Genomic DNA, 20,461 nt, shown 5'->3' with positions numbered 1-20,461 from the left:
CCGACCTGAAGGGGGCGTGGCATGAGGCGTGGCGGGGGCGGGGTGTGACGTGTCCTCTTTTTCAGAGGACACAAAATGGTAACCCTATGCGCACCAGTGTTCCAAGTTCCTTCCTTGCCTACAGTGCTGTGGCTCAAATCCAGAGACAGACTGAGGGAGCTGACTGGAACTTTCTTTTATGTACTATTAAATTCTTACGGGGATGGGCGGGGACGGGTAAGATTTCTGTCCCCGTGCAACTCTCTAGACCAGCGCCTGGGTTCCCTGAAACAAACTCCACCTGCAGCGATCTGACAGGCAGCACGTGGAACCCGCCACGCGCCAGTAGGTCAGCTGAGCTGTGATGCTGATGCTGGGCACGTGGAGGACGTGTCAGTGTGTCATTGGTCCGTAAGCCCTTCTCAGTGTGAAAGCAAGTGCGGCTGCGCTGGAGGCGGTACCAAGGAGGAGGCGAGTCTAATGAAACGGGAGGCTAAGTGACGTCGCACGTTGACGCCATCCCTGTCCTCCCAAAACAAAGCAACCAACCTTGGTCCTCCTCCTTTTGCAACGGCATCAGCTGGACCAGGCATAGGCCGTCCGTTATTTCTAATAGTCTTTTGCTATTGTTTGGCTTCCAACTGATCTAACGGGCTGGATACGTCATTTCGTCTCCTGTTCCGGTTGGTCCCGTTTTCTTCTGACGCAACTTCCTGTTTCCGGTAAGACGGGATCATTCATTGCTGAGAGTCATCAGAAGTGGTGTCAAGGGGCGGGGCGGAGAACTGTGGGCCGGGCTGTTATTGGTGCGCGACCCCTCAGGTATTGGCTTGACGTGGGAGGGAGGAGAGACTGTTCCCCCCCCCCCCCTCTGTCCCCGAATGCGTGTGGCGTTGGTATCTCCTTGACTCCCTCCCCCTCCCCCTCCCCCATAGAGTGTCAGCTGTTGCCTTATGACAGGCTTTGCTGCTGGTTTCCTCCTGCAACCCTGTAAGTGGTCTTTTCACATGGAGACGCCCCCCAGGCACAAGGACCCACTCACACATCAGTAAACCTATCTGTACTTTTCCTTTCAGACAACACTGTGAAGATGCTGAAGGCTGTGATCCTGATCGGTGGCCCCCAGAAAGGTGAGACATAGTAACATAGTAGATGACGGCAGAAAAAGACCAGCACGGTCCATCCAGTCTGCCCAACAAGACAACTCATGTGTATACCTTACTTTGATTTGTACCTTTGCTCTTCAGGGCACAGACTGTATAAGTCTGCCCAGCACAATCCCCGCCTCCCAACCACCAGCCCCACCTCCCGCCACCGGCTCTGGCACAGACCGTATAAGTCTGCCCAGCACTATCCCCACCTCCCAACCACCAGCCCCACCTCCCGCCACCGGCTCTGGCACAGACCGTATAAGTCTGCCCAGCACTATCCCCACCTCCCAACCACCAGCCCCACCTCCCGCCACCGGCTCTGGCACAGACCGTATAAGTCTGCCCAGCACTATCCCCACCTCCCAACCACCAGCCCTGCCTCCCGCCACCGGCTCTGGCACAGATCGTATAAGTCTGCCCAGCACAATCCTCGCCTCCCAACCACCAGCCCCACCTCCCGCCACCGGCTCTGGCACAGACCGTATAAGTCTGCCCAGCACTATCCCCACCTCCCAACCACCAGCCCTGCCTCCCGCCACCGGCTCTGGCACAGATCGTATAAGTCTGCCCAGCACAATCCTCGCCTCCCAACCACCAGCCCCACCTCCCGCCACCAGCTCTGGCACAGACCGTATAAGTCTGCCCAGCACTATCCCCACCTCCCAACCACCAGCCCTGCCTCCCGCCACCGGCTCTGGCACAGATCGTATAAGTCTGCCCAGCACAATCCTCGCCTCCCAACCACCAGCCCCACCTCCCGCCACCGGCTCTGGCACAGACCGTATAAGTCTGCCCAGCACTATCCCCACCTCCCAACCACCAGCCCTGCCTCCCGCCACCGGCTCTGGCACAGATCGTATAAGTCTGCCCAGCACAATCCTCGCCTCCCAACCACCAGCCCCACCTCCCGCCACCAGCTCTGGCACAGACCGTATAAGTCTGCCCAGCACTATCCCCACCTCCCAACCACCAGCCCTGCCTCCCGCCACCGGCTCTGGCACAGATCGTATAAGTCTGCCCAGCACAATCCTCGCCTCCCAACCACCAGCCCCACCTCCCGCCACCGGCTCTGGCACAGACCGTATAAGTCTGCCCAGCACTATCCCCACCTCCCAACCACCAGCCCTGCCTCCCGCCACCGGCTCTGGCACAGATCGTATAAGTCTGCCCAGCACAATCCTCGCCTCCCAACCACCAGCCCCACCTCCCGCCACCGGCTCTGGCACAGACCGTATAAGTCTGCCCAGCACTATCCTCACCTCTAGGGTTACCATTTTGTGTCCTCTGAAAAAGAGGACACATGTCACGCCCCCTACCCCGCCCCGCCTCATACCCCACCCCCGCCACGCCCCCTTCGGGTCCTCGTTCCGCCCCTCTATTCCCCGCCCCCCCCGTCACATGGTTCCCCCCCCCCTCACATATTCCCCCCCTCACTTACTATCTAGCCCTGGTGGTCTAGTAGGGTCTTCTCTTCGGGGCAGGAAAGAGCCCCCTCTTTCCTGCCCGGAGCGCTGCCTGTCCTTGCCTGCTGCATCCTCCTCGGTCTGGCTGGAGATTCAAAATGGCCACCGAGAGTTGAAGTGGCCTCGCGAGAGTTCAACTCTCGGCGGCCATTTTCAATCCCCAGCCAGACCGAGGAGGATGATACACAGGGGAGGCAGCGCTCCAGGCAGGAAAGAGGGGGCTCTTTCCTGCCTCGAAGACGTCACTAGACCACCAGGGAACATGGTAAGGAAGGGGAGGGGACGGGAGTAGGGTTACCACGGCGCCAATCGCCCGCCCACACGCACGCGCCTGCCCGCACCCGCGCCCACGTTTGTCCAGAAATCCGGACAAACGTGGGTGCAGGCAAAATCCGCCGGACGCCCCGGACATGCCCTCAAAAAGAGGACATGTCCGGGGAAATCTGGACGAATGGTAACCCTACTCACCTCCCAACCACCAGCCCCTCCTCCCAACCACCGGCTCTGGCACAGACCGTATAAGTCTGCCCAGCACTATCCTCGCCTCCCAACCACCAGCCCCTCCTCCCAACCACCGGCTCCCGCACAGACCGTGTATAAGTCTGCCCAGCACTATCCTCACCTCCCAACCACCAGCCCCTCCTCCCAACCACCGGCTCTGGCACAGACCGTATAAGTCTGCCCAGCACTATCCCCGCCTCCCAACCACCAGTCCCGCCTCCAACCTCCGGCTCTGGCACAGACCGTATAAGTCTGCCCAGCACTATCCTCACCTCCCAACCACCAGCCCCTCCTCCCAACCACCGGCTCTGGCACAGACCGTATAAGTCTGCCCCGCACTATCCTCGCCTCCCAACCACCAGCCCCTCCTCCCAACCACCGGCTCTGGCACAGACCGTATAAGTCTGCCCAGCACTATCCTCACCTCCCAACCACCAGCCCCTCCTCCCAACCACCGGCTCTGGCACAGACCGTATAAGTCTGCCCAGCACTATCCTCGCCTCCCAACCACCAGCCCCGCCTCCCACCACCGGCTCTGGCACAGACTGTACAAGTCTGCCCAGCACTATCCCCGCCTCCCAACCACCAGCCCTGCCTCCCAACCACCGGCTCTGGCACAGACCGTATAAGTCTGCCCAGCACTATCCCCGCCTCCCAACCACCAGCTCTGGCACAGATTGTATAAGTCTGCCCAGCACTATCCCCGCCTCCCAGCCACCAGCCCCACCTCCCACCACCGGCTCTGGCACAGACTGTACAAGTCTGCCCAGCACAATCCTCGCCTCCCAACCACCAGCCCCACCTCCCGCCACCGGCTCTGGCACAGACCGTATAAGTCTGCCCAGCACTATCCCCGCCTCCCAACCACCAGTCCCGCCTCCCACCTCCGGCTCTGGCACAGACCGTATAAGTCTGCCCAGCACTATCCTCACCTCCCAACCACCAGCCCCTCCTCCCAACCACCGGCTCTGGCACAGACCGTATAAGTCTGCCCAGCACTATCCTCGCCTCCCAACCACCAGCCCCTCCTCCCAACCACCGGCTCTGGCACAGACCGTATAAGTCTGCCCAGCACTATCCTCACCTCCCAACCACCAGCCCCTCCTCCCAACCACCGGCTCTGGCACAGACCGTATAAGTCTGCCCAGCACTATCCCCAACCACCAGTCCCGCCTCCAACCTCCGGCTCTGGCACAGACCGTATAAGTCTGCCCAGCACTATCCTCACCTCCCAACCACCAGCCCCTCCTCCCAACCACCGGCTCTGGCACAGACCGTATAAGTCTGCCCAGCACTATCCTCGCCTCCCAACCACCAGCCCCTCCTCCCAACCACCGGCTCTGGCACAGACCGTATAAGTCTGCCCAGCACTATCCTCACCTCCCAACCACCAGCCCCTCCTCCCAACCACCGGCTCTGGCACAGACCGTATAAGTCTGCCCAGCACTATCCTCGCCTCCCAACCACCAGCCCCGCCTCCCACCACCGGCTCTGGCACAGACTGTACAAGTCTGCCCAGCACTATCCCCGCCTCCCAACCACCAGCCCTGCCTCCCAACCACCGGCTCTGGCACAGACCGTATAAGTCTGCCCAGCACTATCCCCGCCTCCCAACCACCAGCCCCGCCTCCCGAACTCCACTAAGCTCCTGAGGATCCATTCCCTCCCCTCCCCAGAATCCTCTATCAAAACACAGATTGTGTCACTGTGGCCCAGAGCATCTGCACTCCCATCCCTCACCAATTCCTCCAGTCTTGCATTGAAACAGACAATCTGACAGTCAGTGAGCCAGACCCATCTCTGCCCATTTTTTCCAATTCAGTGACCTCCATTTATTTCTGGCTTCCTCACCAGTGCAGATTTTCTGACCCCCACCACTGTCCAGGGATGCTTCTTTCTTGAACCTTCATCTCCTTCCCTCATTCTTGGGGATTTTAACATTAATGCTAATGGTCCCTCTGACTCTTACGCTTCTCAGTTTCTCGCTTTAAGATCCTCCTTAAATCTTCAACTGTGCTCCACTAACCCTACTCACCAGAATGGCCACTGTCTTGATCTTATCTTCTTCTCAAACTGCTCACTCTCCAGTTTCTGCGCCTCAGCTCTTCCCCTCTCTGACCATCATGAGATAACTTTCACACTTAAGTACCGTCCAATCTCTACCAATACATTTAGGAATCTTCAGACTATTGACATTTCTACTTTCTCCTCCAGTGTTTCAAACCTCTTCTCAACCACTATGTTATTGAAGTCTGTCAGTGAGGCTGTCTCTTCCTATAATACGATTCTCTCCTCTGCTCTAGATACTCTCACTGCTTCCGTTCCCCATTCTGTAAGACGTACCAAACTCCAACCTTGGCTGACCTGTAGAATCCACTACCTACGTTCCTGTGCCCGATCTGCTGAACACCATTGGCTAAAATCCTGTGCCCATGCTGACTTCATACATTTCAAATTCTTGCTGACTTCCTTCCAGTCTGCTCTTTCACTTGCCAAACAGGACTACTACATCCAGTTGACAAACTCTCTTGGCTCAAACCCTCAGCGTCTCTTTGCCACACTGAACTCTCTCCTCAAAGTGCCTTCACCTCCACCTCCCCCTTCACTTTCTCCCCAGACTTTGGCTGTGTACTTTTCATGATAAGGTTCACAAGATTAACCTTGAATTCTCATCCAAATCACCTTCAACTCCTTCCTTTTTTTCTTCCTTTTCCTTCCTGGGAACTCCGTTCATTGGGTAAATCTTTGTTTATTTATTAGGATTTATCACCTTTTTGAAGGAAAGGGAAATGGGACTTGATCTACTGCCTTTCTGTGGTATTTTGCAACTACATTCAAAGTGGTTTACATATATACATACAGGTACTTATTTTGTACCTGGGGCAATGAAGGGTTAAGTGACTTGCCCACAGTCACAAAGAGCTGCAGTGGGACTTGAACCCAGTTCCCCAGGATCAAAGTCTGCTGCACTAGGCTACTCCTCTACTCAAGGTGGTGCACAGCAAGAATAAGTCAAACATAAGCAATAGACAGTTACAGCAGTAAAACTATTCAAACGACGATACAAAGTATGACACTAGTTATAGTATACTACTTACAACGTCAACACAATACACAATAAAACATGGTAATAGCATAGGATGTAAGCAAAGATGGAATCAGCTGTTATCTTCAAGAGTGCTCAGCATGATTTCCTTTAAAAAGAGTCCATTAAAGAATTATTTGTGCTCTTGTTTACCTCAAAGGATATTGATTTTGACCTCTTGAGGCAGGCACACATTGTGCCGAAACACGGCCTGTGTCTGGTCTTTTTCTATTAAAAACTGTACCATTGTTCTAGCCTTGGAGGCCCTTTTCTGCTTTCTTTTGTTGCTCCGCTTAGAGGGAACATTGTTCCCTAACCTGCACTAATGTTACATTTATCTGATCAATATCGGGGTAATTGAAATCACCCATTATTATTGTGTTGCCGAGTTTGTTAGCCTCCCTAATTTCCTTTAACATTTCTGCATCCGTGACTTTGGTCCTGGGGAACTGAGGATCTGAGTTCGATTCCCACTTCAGACACAGGCAGCTCCTTGTGACTCTGGGCAAGTCACTTAACCCTCCATTGCCCGCCGCAGTGAGCCTGCCATGAGTGGGAAAGCGCAGGGTACAAATGTAACAAAAAAATAAAAATAAGTCCTGGCCAGGCGGACGGTGGTACACTCCTATCACTATCCTTTTCCCCTTTACACATGGAATTTCTAGCCACAGTAATTCCAAGAAGTGTTTTGTTTCCTGCAGAATCTTCAATCTATTTGATTCAAGGCTATCGTTAATATACAATGCTACCCCTCCACCAATTCGATCCACCCTATCACTACGATATCATTTGTACTCTGATATGAAAATGTCCCATTGGTTATCTTCCTTCCTCCTGGTCTCAGAGATGCCCATTATGTCTATCTTTTAATTTAGTGAAACATATTTTAACTGCAGAGTGAAGGCACTTGTAAGTCAGTAAGAGGAGTTTGAATTGTATGCGGAAACGGACAGGGAGCCAGTGAAGTGATGAATGTATATTAATTTCTGAATGAAGGGATGTATACTGCAGATGTTTCTGTGACCTACTTTGACTGTGAGCTGTAGTACAGTGAGTGAGCCTGGTGTGTTCTGTGCCACATTTCTGATAAGATGAGTTTTTTCCATTTAACAAGATTTCCTTTGTGCCTTCCTTCTACTAGGGACTCGGTTCCGCCCCTTATCTTTTGAGGTGCCAAAACCCCTCTTTCCGGTAGCTGGGGTTCCCATGATTCAACACCACATTGAGGCCTGCAGCCAGGTAACAGGAAGGAAAAGATGTTCATTCTCTTTAGTGGTCGGCCTTATTTACTGTCTGCTCTTGGGTGAGAAGCTCACTGGGATTTGTTGTACCTGGGTGGGAGTAATTTCATGTGCTAATTATTATAGATTTCTCCAAGTTTTAGAGGATCTACTTAGCCCACATTTTTGCAGAGGAGAAGAGTAAGTCATGGCTGTCACTTCCTTGTTGTGATCATGTACTTCTCATAGAGGGAGATCAATTCACTCCTCATGGGGAAGAGGGTAGGGGCTGTCAGTTGATCATTAGGCTGGAGAGGGGGGCAGCCAGGTAGGGAGGGGAGAGAGATGTCATGAGAAAGGGGGCAGTGGCCGTCCTCACTTGGTTATGATTGGGGGCAGCTGCTGATCCGATTGCAGCGGGATGGACCTTTGGTGCTTTCTATGTGATAATTGCTTTCCTTCAAAATCCTAATTGACTTTTGTGTGTGATAATCTTTCCCCAGGTTCCAAACATGAAGGAAATTTTGCTAGTCGGATTTTACCAGCCAAATGAAGCTCTGAACAAGTTTCTGGTCGTAGCACAGCAGGAGTTTAAAATCCCTATTAGGTAAGATTTTTTTTTTCAGAGCATAGAATCTGTCACTGTGCCACAGAGAGCAGATAGGGGACGATCATTCAGAGTCCTGTGCAAGGTGTAAATAATATTCAGGCCACTTTAGATTATTTTAAAATGTATACCCTGGTTAAAAACTAAGGCCGTGATCATACTGAGAATGTAACCTAGTACCAAAGTAGGTGATGGCAAAGAAAGACCAATTTGACTCAGTTATTCTGATCTATAGCGTTAAAAATCTTTCTCAGATGCTTGATTGCTTATGAGGTATCGCTCCTTATCCAGAGCAGTGTCGTCATCTTTGGTTCTCTATAGGGCTGCTTTTCTGAAGTAGGCTTTGAAAACTGTAAAGCTGTTTTCGATTCTGTAATTTGTGATTTGTCAATTTTTGAATTTTTTTTATCATTACTTTTTATTCTTTAATTTAGGCCCCCTTTTACAAAGCCACACAGCAATGCCAACACGGCCCATTCAGAGTGAACGGGCCGTGTCGGCATTAACACACCAGAATCCGCTAGGGTGGCTTTGAGAAAGGGGAGGTTATTTAGGGCTGCAGATTGATAAACATTTGTAGTTGTGATTAATTGTGTGATTAAAGGTTTGTTGTTTTTTTTTTCCCCCCACTGCAGCTCTTTGTGACTCTAAGCAGTGGAGGGTTATGTGATTTTGCCCAGAGTCGCAAAGAGTTGGGGGCGGGGGGAGGGGATACCATTATTCACGATTCAAATTTTAATCGAAATGCAGCCCTTCTTCTCTACCATCTTGGATAGATGAGCACTCAAGAAATGGTACTTAATTCACTCCCTGTGGAAATGTTATTTAAACAGCTGCTAAAGCTATAGTGAGGCTCTTGCTCAAACATCTGGATGCTGAGTTCTGTGTCCTTGCTGGATAGTATCCTGCCATCATCAGCATCAGGTTGGATTTTGGGGAGTTGCAGCCCAGTGCCACCACAGCCTGCCACATTGCTAGCTCAGGATTTCTTCATGTCACCTTGCTGGACAGTAACTTGCTACCTCCAGCCTGCTTGGATAATCCTTGCTGTTTTTCTTTCAGGTATCTGCAGGAGTACGCTGCCCTGGGCACAGGAGGTGGGATTTATCACTTCCGTGATCAGATTCTGTCTGGTGGCCCTGAAGCCTTCTTTGTCATGAATGCTGATGTCTGCTCTGAGTTTCCACTCCTTGAGATGCTGGATTTTCAGAAGCACCAAGGGGACACGCACAGCTTCATTATGCTGGGAGCTACAGTAAGAAGGGCTTTGGAGCTTGCAGGGGTCTGTGTGAGGAAAATCCAAGGGCTGAGGTTAGGGCTTACTAAGGACTTGAGTAGTGTGACATGGTAAGACTCATTCTGCTCAATGCATTCCACAGGCAAACAGGACCCAGTCACTGAACTATGGCTGCATCGTGGCCAAGGCTGACACACAAGAGGTAAGATGGTCACGCCAACTGTTCATCACTCTGATCACCAGACCCATGCACTACAAGCTAGTTTTATCCCATTTTAAAGAACATTCTTATTCCCTTCTCACATCGTTTCCTCGCCTGCCCCATATTCTTCTCTGTCCTATGCATCTCCCTCTTCCCTTGTTACTGTTTCCCTCATGCCTTGCATAAATGGTCACTTCTGTCTAATATTCTCCAAGGTTTTGCACTATGTGGAGAAACCCAGCACCTTTGTCAGCAATGTGATTAACTGTGGGATCTACCTGTTCACACCTGCCATCTTCCAGCACATCGGAGAGGTGTTCCACCGCAACCATCAACAGCCGTTCCTGTGAGTGTCTTATTTCCAACCCCTATTCTTTCCATTCCCGTCACAGCCTCCTGTGAGCCATTCAGACTGAATGTCGGGGTGTCTGGATTCTATTCATACCTCCTCTTTTCAGGCTCTGTGATCCTCCTGTCATCCTTCATGAGATGTTATTTCCCCAGGTAAGTATGCGTTTCTGCCAGTCTCACTGACCGATCTGTTCCATCCACTAACTTGCAGAATACCTTGGTCATTCTCTATAGGCTAGATACCTCGTTATTAGTAAATGATATGCATTGATGCAGTAGAACACTTCATTCAGTCTAGCCATATACTGTTTACTCCCACTCTGTACTCATTAGGGAGCCATTATCCACATCAGGTACATGCTAAATTTCTGCTTAGCAATTGGACAAATAACTCTATTGTGCACTTTCAAGGACTGTCCTGTAGTGTAATAGTTCCCAGTGCTGGAGCCTCTGTGCTGAGCCACAGTCAGTTCACCAGGGTTTATATTCAGCTGTCTTTGATTGTGGCAGTATCGCTTTCCTCCCTGCACAGATAATGTGTCCCCCCCCCCCCCCCCCTCCCCATTGGAGGACATGGGATTGTCAAGCAGCTTTGAACTGTTGGGTTCATTGTTTGTTTTGATCCTGGGAGCTTTTGAGCACAAATCTGACAGGTAGAGGTGGGGGCAGGCAGGTATGGTGCAATAGTACAGGACATGTAGTTCTGTTTGGGATGGGTGGGGCCCTTTCAGTTTGTCCCTTATAAGAATAGAAAAACTTACCTAGCGGAAGCCTAGTATTTTCTTTCCAACAGCGGCCCTTCAGGATCCTCCCAAAAATCTGTTCCAGGCTGCTTATCCTGAGATTGTCTACCTCAGTGCAGATCTCTCTCATGAATATTCATTGTGGATATCCTGAAAACCTGACTGGCTGGGGTGCCTCCAGGACCAGGTTTGGGAACCACTTGTCTAATAATGCATTATGGCCAAATCTGTTTTTAAACCCAGCTATGATGTGCTTTTACCACTTTCTCTAACAATAAATTCCAGAGCAAGATTAAAACAACAACAATATTTTTCTCTGATTTGGTGTGTTCCCTAAAACCAGAGGGCTCATGCGAGACCTCTCGTACCCAAAGCAAAGTCCCTGCACTTAGATTCTGCATTCCTGCCTAGATGGTAATGTACTAGCTGATGAAATGTTTTTCTGTTTCTTCTCTGCCTTTTTGTCTGACGCCCTGTCCTGTAGTGAGGAGAATATTAACGGCTGGCAACGTGCAGAGATGATCCGCCTGGAGCAGGATGTCTTCACAGCCTTGGCAGGGCATGGAAGACTCTACGTCTTCAAAACTGACGGCTTCTGGAGTCAAATAAAATCAGCAGGGTGAGCATCGAGAGAAGAGGGGAGGGAGAGGGTAGAAGAATGGGGGAACATATGTCGCTGAAGGAACCTTTAACACTCCCCAATATCCCATTTTTATTGATTGCTCCTTATACTGCAAGGTTTATTGTTCCTTATCCGTTTCAGGGTTTGACTCCCTGCCAGCAAATGGAGACAGAGAGCCACAAACTTTCAGTGGCATCATCCCTGTAAAACAGGGATTGTGTGGATGAACTCCTTAACAGTATTCTGTCTGCAGCAGATAATGGCAGGTTCTGGACTAGTGCTTCAAAAAATCTGCTCCAGGCTCTTTGGGTTCCCAGAGATCTTCCAGCACAACAACTTTTGGCTGTTTTCCCTAGTAAAAGACAGAAATTAGTTATGTCGTGCATTGCTTTTATGACGTTTGGTAGTGCATTCCATAGTTGTGTGCTTATGGAGGAGAAGCTGGATGCATATAATCATTTATATTTAAGTCCTTTGCAACTGGGGTAGTGGAGATTCAGGAATGTGCGTGCTGACCTTTTTGTGTTCCTGGTTGGTAAGTCTATGAGGTCTGACATGTAGACCGGGGCCTCGCCGTGAATGATTTTATGAACCAGAGTGCAGATTTTGAACGTAATACGTTCTTGCAGTGGGAGCCACTGTAGTTTTTCTCTTAGGGGGTTTGGTGCTTTTGTATTTCGTTTCTCCAAATATGAGTCTGGCTACTGTGTTTTGGGCAGTTTGGAGTTTCTTGATGACTTGTTCTTTACATCCGGTAAACCAGTTTTTGCAGGTTCGACACTTCCGCATGGAAACAGATTGAAAAGTAACAGGTAGCTGAAGAAGAATCAGTATTAACGCTATCTAAACACTTTGTGACTACCTGGGTAGCGCCTTGGAAGCTTCAGGAAATTAACTGCTCACAAACCTTGAACAGGGTCTCAGGACAGAGATGTTCAACTCTGTACTCCCTTAGGCCCTCATGATCAAAAGCAAACGCTGGCGCTAGAGGCTGTTAGCGCCATACTAGTGCCGGCGTTTGCTACCGCCCCATGCTTAGAGCAATCGAGGGCTCTTTGCACGTAGCATGCAAATGCATGCTAAACAGGGCTCAGCGCATTGATCCCCACTAATCAGCGACCAGCGCGCCAAAATTTGGGTCGCTGGCTGCAGCAAACCCTACGCCAGCTCCGAGCTGGCGTTAGGGTTTGCAGATCATTGGGGAGGAATGGTGAGCCCTGTCGAGCATGCAGTTGCATTCTGGCAGGCCCCCGTTTCCCCCCCCCCCCAAAGCAAACCTGCCAACAGTGGGCGGGAGGTCTGGTGGACCTCCGGTCCCCCCGATGATCCCACTCCCCCCCCCCCCCCCCCCCACAGGTTCAGGGAGGGCTGGAGATCCGGTGGGTCTCCAGCCCACCCCCCCAAACCCCCAGAAAATGATCCCTGGTGGTCTAGTGGCCGCCTGCCAACTCCCCACCACCACCACTAGCGTTGTCCGACCAATCTAGGACAACCCCCTCCTGGCCCCCCTACCTTAGTTGGAGGAGGGACGCAGCCTGCCTCCCTCCTCTTCCTTGGGTTGATGCTGCTGCAAAATGGTGGCGCCCAGCCCTGCCCAGTGCATCCTGGGATGCGCTGGGCAGGGCTACAGACCATGTAAGGGAGTGATTACCTTACATGGTCTGTAGCCCCGCCCAGCACATCCCAGGATACACTGGGCGCCGCCATTTTGCAGCAGCGTCAACCCAATGAAGAGGAGGGAGGCATGCTGCATCCCTCCTCCAACTAAGTTAGGGGGGGCCGGGAGGGGGTTGTCCTTTACGTTGGACCACCAGGGATTGGTCAGACAACGCTGGGGGGGGGGGGGGTGTAGTTGGTGTCGCTCGCTGGGTGGGAGGGGGTTTGGCCAGCAGCCACTAGACCACCAGGGACCATTTTCTGGGGGTTTGGGGGGGGGGGGCTGGAGACCCACCGGATCTCCAGCCCTCCCTGAACCTGGGGGGGGGGGGGGATCATCGGGGGGACCGGAGGTCCACTGGTTCTCCAGCCCCCGTTGCTCGGGGCAGGGGTAGTCAGGGCCTGGTGGTCCCATGGACCTGCAGCCCTGTGTTTGACAGGTTTGGGCTTTTGACAGCCCAGATCTGTCAAACAAGTGCAGGAGGATTGTGCTGAGCGCATGCTCAGGCACAATTCTCCCGCACTTCTACCCCATGATCAGAGATAATTGCGTGCTTAAATTTGCATGCATTATCTCTGATCATCGGTGCGGTAAAGCCCCACGCTATTCCAGCGCTATTTTAGAGCACTGTTTGGAACACCGCAGGGCTTTTGATCATCTGCCTGTTACTGAGACTAAAGATTTCCTCACAGCTCAGGCAGGAAAAAAGGGTCACTTCTGTAACAGCTTTACAAAAGACAGTCACCATCTGCTGGCCAACCAAGGGAAATGCATTAAGGAACAAAGAAGTCACAGACAAGGTCCTTTTTTCATCACATGTATGTTACAGGGGCGTATCTGGACTCGGGCGGTAGGGGGGGCCAGAGCCAGAGGGAGGGGGCACATTTTAGCCCCCCCCCCCCGCCCCCGGTGCCACCGATCCCCCCCCCCCTCGCCACCACTGACACCCTCCCCCGCTGCTGTCACTTACCTTTGCTGGCGGGGGACCCCAACCCCCCGCCAGCCGAGGTCCTCTCTTCCATGCAGGCTGCGCCGCTGCAAGTTTCAACGCTTCCTGTTCTTCTGAGTCTGACGTCCTGCACGTACAACGCGCAGGACGTCAGACTGAATTCCAAATTCTGAGTCTGACGTTCTGCACGTTGTACGTGCAGGACGTCAGACTCAGAAGAACAGGAAGCGTTGAAACTTGCATCCTGCACGGAAGAGAGGACTTCGGCTGGCGGGGGCTTGGGGTCCCCCGCCAGCAAAGATCGGCGACGGGTTGGTGGCGGGCGGGAGGGAGGGGGAGGTGGAGAGGGTCTGTGGTAGGGGGGTCCAGGGCGAAATCTGCGGGGGCCCAGGCCCCTGTAGCCCCACGCAGATACGCCCCTGGTATGTTACAAGCTATTTTGTAGTAATGTTTGCTTAATATGATAAGCAAATGAGAATGATTGATTTGTCATATCTTCAGTAGAGGATGAAAGAGGCTGAGCCATGTGCCATGGAAAAGTGAAGTATTAGGGGAGAGGAGATGAGTCCAAGGGAAGCAGTAATAAACTAACTTCCCTGTTTTTGCAGCCTACTACTTGAACCCAGTAGGCTACTCTTTCAGGCATGAGGAATAAAAGTATTTTAACAAATTTTCCAATTCTTTTGTGATAGGTCAGCTATTTATGCCAGCCGCCTGTATCTGGACAGATACAACACATCTCACCCTGAGAGACTGACCCATAATCAGACAGAGGGCCCCATCATTAAAGGTAACAGCAGCTGTCCAGAAGTCCCTCCTGAGCGTCTTCCACACTGGTGTGAATTTACACTGTATATTGCGATACTTTTTCCTTTGTGTTGCAGGGAATGTGTACATCCATCCAACTGCCACTATCCATGAAAGCACTGTGGTGAGTACAGCAAATTCAAGTTGACTAATTGTGATACACCACTGAGCAAGTTATCCAATTGTAATAATATAGATGAGAGAAAGCACTCGCAGAAAACAGGGACGTCTAGCCTCTCACATGGTCAAGGGGCCTATGCTGTCTGTATGCCACTTTGGAGGCACTGGGGCTGAAGCAGAAGGCTGGTTTCTGGGGCACTGTCCAGTTAATTTACTTTTACTACATTTGATAACACTCCACCAAGTTGTTCAAAAGGTGGAACAAAATTAAAAACTTCTAACCCGTGATTGATCAGAGTTCTGGCGACTTCCATTCCTTTCCCTTTTCACCTCCCTCTGATCTCGTCCCATTGTTTCTTCCGTGGTTTGTTTCATGTGCATTGTGTTTCTTTCCTCATCTGCACTATATGATATTGGAGTTCCTTTTCCTGTCTTGTTTTTCATTAGTATGTAAATCGCTTTGTTCTATGCATCAGCTAAAGTAGAATAGTAAGTATTAAAGAATAATCAAGAAAACCATAAAATAAAGCATGTAAAATGTAGTTTAAAATCTTAGGAAAAAACTTCATTTTTTTTAAAGTAGAATACACTCTTACAGAACACAGGTCAAACAGTAAATCATGTCACAATTTTAGGACCTGTCATAGAAAAAGCATACTTACAGATAGTTCGTAACCTCGTGTTATCCAGGATCCAAAGCAAAGACTGTTGTGAAGAGTAGTGCTCCCAGAGGTTCATATTCTTGCCTTATGGACCGTCCCAAAGCAAGCTTGAAAACTCAAACCTAATACTATAAACTGAATTCAGAGCTCCATTGGCGCATTGCTAAATCTGGAGTAATGTGAGAAGAGGGTTTGAAATACAGCAGCCCATTTGACAAAAGAAACGGAAGACGCCATAACAGAGACTTACACAGCCCCAATCAAGATATAACAAATACATGAATCAACATCAGCAAATCGTACTGATCTAAAAAAAAGACTAAAGCTACTTTAATAAAGCATCAAAATTAATATCTCAATTTGAAAGAATTCTGAAGTTTCTAATCACTTATTGACAACACGAAGAAGCCCTAATCAAGGGACCTTCTGAAAAAACAATACTTTGGTTGGAGGAGGTGTCAGGCTAGTTTAAGCAATGTGCAACTGAGGCTTAACCTGCTATGTTTTGTTACCTTTGGGTGAGTAGGTTAAGCATTGAAAATGAGATTAGATAAAGAGCACATGGCCTATTGAATCTGCCCATCCATACCATCTACTTACTCTCCCTTAGCGATCTATGTATTTGGATTCAGTATTGGTCTCCACCACTTGCACTAGACTGTTCCATGCATCCATCACCCTTTCCACAAAGAAGTATTTCCTTAGATTATTTCTAATTCTATTTTATCTTCATCCCATGCCTGAGCTTCTTTTCAGTTGAAAAAGACTTGCCTTCATGCATTTATGTTGAGGTATTTAAAATGTCCTGCCATTATCAAACTAGATCTAGGTGTTTTACAAAAGACTAACTGAGCAATTCCTCAGGATAGTTCACAATAGCAAAGATTAGATTAACCAACCCAACTAACTCTACTCTTTTTCTTTTTCAGAACTATGCATTTTCAAAGCTTTTCAAAATTGTTTGTAATTAGACCTACATTCAAGGACCATGGTAGTACATTCCAAATTTTAGTAGCTTGAAAAGTGGAAGTAGTAGAAGATATCTCTTCTGATATCTAACCTTCGATGCACCTGGATAATGATGGGTTAAGAAAGTGTTTAGATGAACTATTACAATTTCTTGCTGGAATCTTTACTATATCCAACATAGACAGTGGGGCCTGACCAATAACAGTCTTAGCAAGGCTGATCTCAGTTCTGAGCATTGACAACCATGTCCTAATGCTGCCTTTCTTCCAGAGTATATTTTTATTACATTTGTACCCCACGCTTTCCCACTCATAGCAGGTTCAATGCGGCTTACATATCATATACAGGTACTTATTTGTACCTGGGGCAATGGAGGGTTAAGTGACTTGTCCAGAGTCACAAGGAGCTGCCTGTGCCTGCAGTGGGAATCGAACCCAGTTCCCCAGGACCAATCACAATCCGAGTTTAACCCTCCATCGACTTGCCTATGCACACAAGGAGCTACAACAAGGCCTGCTGGGCTCACCTGGCCCCCAGCCCACCCACTACTCCCAACCTTTTCAGAGCATGTATAAAAGGTAGCAGAAACCTTTGGAAATTTCTTAGGAAAGAAACATCTTGACTACCGTTCCAAAGCACTTTATTGTACCTCTCTCCTCTCAGTGCTGCATGAGCTGATTTTCTTCACTGCTTCAGATGCCCAGCCCCCTACCCAAAGCCAAACCCCAAAATGAGACGTCTTCTTCCTGGGGGCAGGGGATGCTCGAGTTAGAGAATAAATAGCACAAGTAAATGCTATGGGGACTGCTGCTGTTCCTCTAAAACCCAGAAACAGGAGGAGAAAAGTTCCTCCCAGCCCCAGAACCTTCTCATGGGTCACTAGATTTGACTGCCATGGCAAATGTTCAACATATGCTTCCAGACTAGTTCAGACTGATGGATCACGTAGAAGTCTGAAGATCTGTTTCCGTCTGCTCATAGGCATGCATAGCCCATCCAGGTGGGCCAGTCTGGAGGGACTAAAGGAAAGGAAATTAGCAGGTTAAGATCTAAATTTTTCCCATCCTAAATCTGTTGTGAACTGTGGAAGAGCATGGAACCTGGTAAACTAAGGTTCCATAAGTTATTAACCCAAAAGAAAAGAAGGATCAGAGCCAGGGGATGCATGTACTTGGATGCTGTGATTAGACTTGAAAAGAAAGAAAAAAAGGAACTGTGAAAAACAGGGAGATGCTGCAAAAATGTAATGTGAGGAAAGAGAGCTAGGCTGAGTTCTGTAGAGTCTCACATGAGCTGGTTTGTGATAATGAATCTCCCTTCTCTCCTATTTTCCCTCAGCTGGGTCCCAATGTCTCTATTGGGGAAGGTGTGACAGTGGGAGCTGGTGTGAGAGTACGAGAATCCATCATCCTGCATGGGGCTGTACTACAGGTAAGAGGCTGGCAGATGTGCTGTGGAGGGAGGGGGCCATAGTGAGAGACTCCAGGCAGCAGCTTAAGGACAGGTAAATATGGAAGACCTTCTGCGGAGGTGGTATGGGGGAAGTAAGATAAACTACATTCAGTATTGTTCGGATGCAGATCTACTACAATATATAAATACACAAAAAAAAGGATCTGCTGTCAACAAATGACATGAAACTACAGTGTTTCCCCAAATATAAGACACTGTCTTATATTAATTTTTGCGCCCAAAAAGGCGTTAGGTCTTATTTTCAGGGGATGTCTTAGTATTTCGGGGCCTGCCCACCTTCCCTCCGTCGCTCCTGCAACTACCGGTAACCGCCCCCCCCCCCCCCCCCCCCGAGATGGCGCTCCCACCTGCAGTTGCCGGACCCCACCCCCCTCCGTCGCTCCGACACTAACCTGAACTTAAGCCTCCTTTCACTTTCCTTCCAGTTCGCAGCAAGCAGGAGGGCAGGCCACTCCTTCCTTCCGTGTCCCGCCCTCGCCTGACCTAACGTAATGTCAGGCGAGGGTGGGGCACAGAAGGAAGGAGAGGCCTGCCCTGCTGCTCCTGCGAACTGGAAGGAAAGTGAAAGGAGGCTTAAGTTCAGGTTAGTTTCGGAGCGACGGAGGGGGGTGGGGTCGCCACCCTACTTACCGGTAAAAGGAAAAAACTTTGCTAGGCCTTACTTTCGGGGGAGGCCTTATATTTTCCAAGGGCACCAAAAACCTCGGTAGGTCTTATTTTATGGGGATGCCCTATTTTCGGGGAAACACGGTACCTACAGCTCAAGCTGTATTATAACCAGCAGGGAAAAAGGCCTCAAAGAGCTTCCAGGTCCTGAATCGATCTGTTGAAGCTATAACGGGTCCATGGACCCTGCTTTCATCATTGGCCAAAAAAAACCTGCTGGTGAGGACTTCATAGGCAATTAACTACATTTATTTGAAATCGATAAACACCACACTTATCTTTATGGTGGGTGCTTCCTGGCCAGCGTAACGTGCTGTGTTTCTCTTTCTATTATTAATGTGTCGAGCCGACGGTGGCCAGCATTTCGCACGGCTGCTTCAGGGCCTCAGTCTCACATTTTAAAGAAAGGTCAGCACAACATATCCACGCTCTCCTAAAGGCATAAAGATGTTACCATAACAAGTGGAGAAGTCAGATGTGAAATTTTAGCCCAGATTGTTCATTTGCCTTTAATGTAGGCAGCTTAGTTTTATCATCTTTGTCTTCACTTGAATTAGAGTCAGTAATGAGCAGCCCCTGTGGAAATTGCAAAGTACCTGCATACTCTGCACTGAATCAGGTGCAAGGCAATTGGTGAGCACACTTTCTCTTCCTCCAACCGGGCTTTCCCACAAGTCCATGTGCTGTTCCCACAGAGTTTTTTTTTCCGGGGGGGGGGGGGGGGGAATAAAGGACAACGAAAATGTGTTTGTGGTATGGTTGTGTACAAACCTGCCTTTGCTCAGTTAAAAAGCTTTAATTCTTTCTTCTTTAAATAGCAGTGAACATTGCAGGAGTTTACATTTAAAACCATTTGTCCAGGAAACTCCAGACAGAAACTGGTGGTTTTAAGATTCCTCCCCTTGCTGACTGCCTCCTACACTTCCCTAGTTGCAATTGGGCATGCTGGACTGCAGTATAGCACTAACCTGCTGCTTTTAAATAAAAATAAAAAAAAATTCCTATTCCACCTGTCACAAGCAGGATATTCAGTACCATCCCGTTAAAGGACCACACAAATTAGTAGGTTTAAGTTAACTTGTTAGCATTTCCTATTAACTTCAACCAGCTCTATTTAGCTGCTTCAGCTTAACTGGGTACGTGGCTGATATCAGAGACAAATAGAAATGAGAGGCCAAGGCATAGCTGCAGCAGAGGAATAGTAAAACTCACCAGAGGCACAGAGCAAGGGATAGTGGAAGGAGGTAGTTAGCTGTAGTGGAGAGCGCAAGCCGCAGTGCTGCATGGTCCCCTTTCACATCTCTCCTGTTCTCTCCTCCAGGATCACAGCTGTGTGCTGAACAGCATTGTGGGTTGGGATAGCAGCATTGGTCGGTGGGCACGAGTGGAGGGAACACCCAGTGACCCCAACCCCAATGATCCTCATGCAAAAATGGACAGTGAAACCCTCTTCAGAGATGGCAAACTTACCCCCTCTATCACCATCCTAGGTAAGATTGCGCCACCGATCCATACCGCTGGGGCAAATAAAGCAGCTGTAAAACAACATTGTGCCCAGCTGTGGGGTTATATGTGCCAACTGTTGTGCTTACAGGGAGTCTTATCTTGGATATACTGCTCCCTCTTGCTGTGCACTTTTCAGCTTTTCCTGCATGGACTGATGGCACATGCATCGCTCATGCTCTCTGTCTTCTCTCCTCTCTAGGATGTAATGTTTCTATCCCTCCTGAGGTCATCATTCTGAACTCTATTGTACTTCCTCACAAAGAACTGACTCGCAGCTTCAAAAACCAGATCATCCTTTAGGAGGAAGCACTAAAGCAAGAGAGACTTACATAGCCTCTCAAGTTCAGACACCTTTGGACCAGGCCTCGTTCACTAGATGACAGCTGAAATGGGCTTTTCTATCTCCTCACCGGTGAAGTGGGCCAGAGGTTGGTGGGGTGGGGTGGGGTGGGGTGGGTTTAGCGTGTTCAAAAGTGTTCCTGTACCTCCTA

The 20,461-nt window shown here is 49.7% G+C and overlaps 1 protein-coding gene across 2 annotated transcripts; it reads left to right on the top strand.

The window, feature by feature from the left end:
* Window positions 1-682: 682 nt before the first annotated feature.
* Window positions 683-20,404, top strand: GMPPA (GDP-mannose pyrophosphorylase A). 2 transcript variants are annotated; one of them, XM_030208928.1, is made up of 13 exons: window positions 683-701; window positions 1,056-1,109; window positions 7,321-7,418; window positions 7,903-8,006; window positions 9,069-9,261; window positions 9,386-9,445; window positions 9,661-9,791; window positions 11,024-11,158; window positions 14,460-14,557; window positions 14,652-14,698; window positions 17,664-17,756; window positions 19,786-19,954; window positions 20,170-20,404. In XM_030208928.1, exons 2-13 carry the CDS (start codon window positions 1,070-1,072, stop codon window positions 20,268-20,270), a joined length of 1,269 nt encoding a protein of 422 aa, XP_030064788.1. In that variant the 5' UTR covers window positions 683-701; window positions 1,056-1,069; the 3' UTR covers window positions 20,271-20,404. The 2 variants fall into 2 exon arrangements, with proteins under 2 accessions (XP_030064788.1, XP_030064787.1); XM_030208927.1 differs by lacking the exon at window positions 683-701 and adding an exon at window positions 753-801.
* Window positions 20,405-20,461: the final 57 nt, after the last annotated feature.

Source organism: Microcaecilia unicolor, chromosome 7 (genome assembly GCF_901765095.1).
Source record: "Microcaecilia unicolor chromosome 7, aMicUni1.1, whole genome shotgun sequence".
Taxonomy (NCBI): Eukaryota; Metazoa; Chordata; class Amphibia; order Gymnophiona; family Siphonopidae; genus Microcaecilia; species Microcaecilia unicolor.
This window is presented reverse-complemented; position numbering and strand designations above follow the sequence as displayed.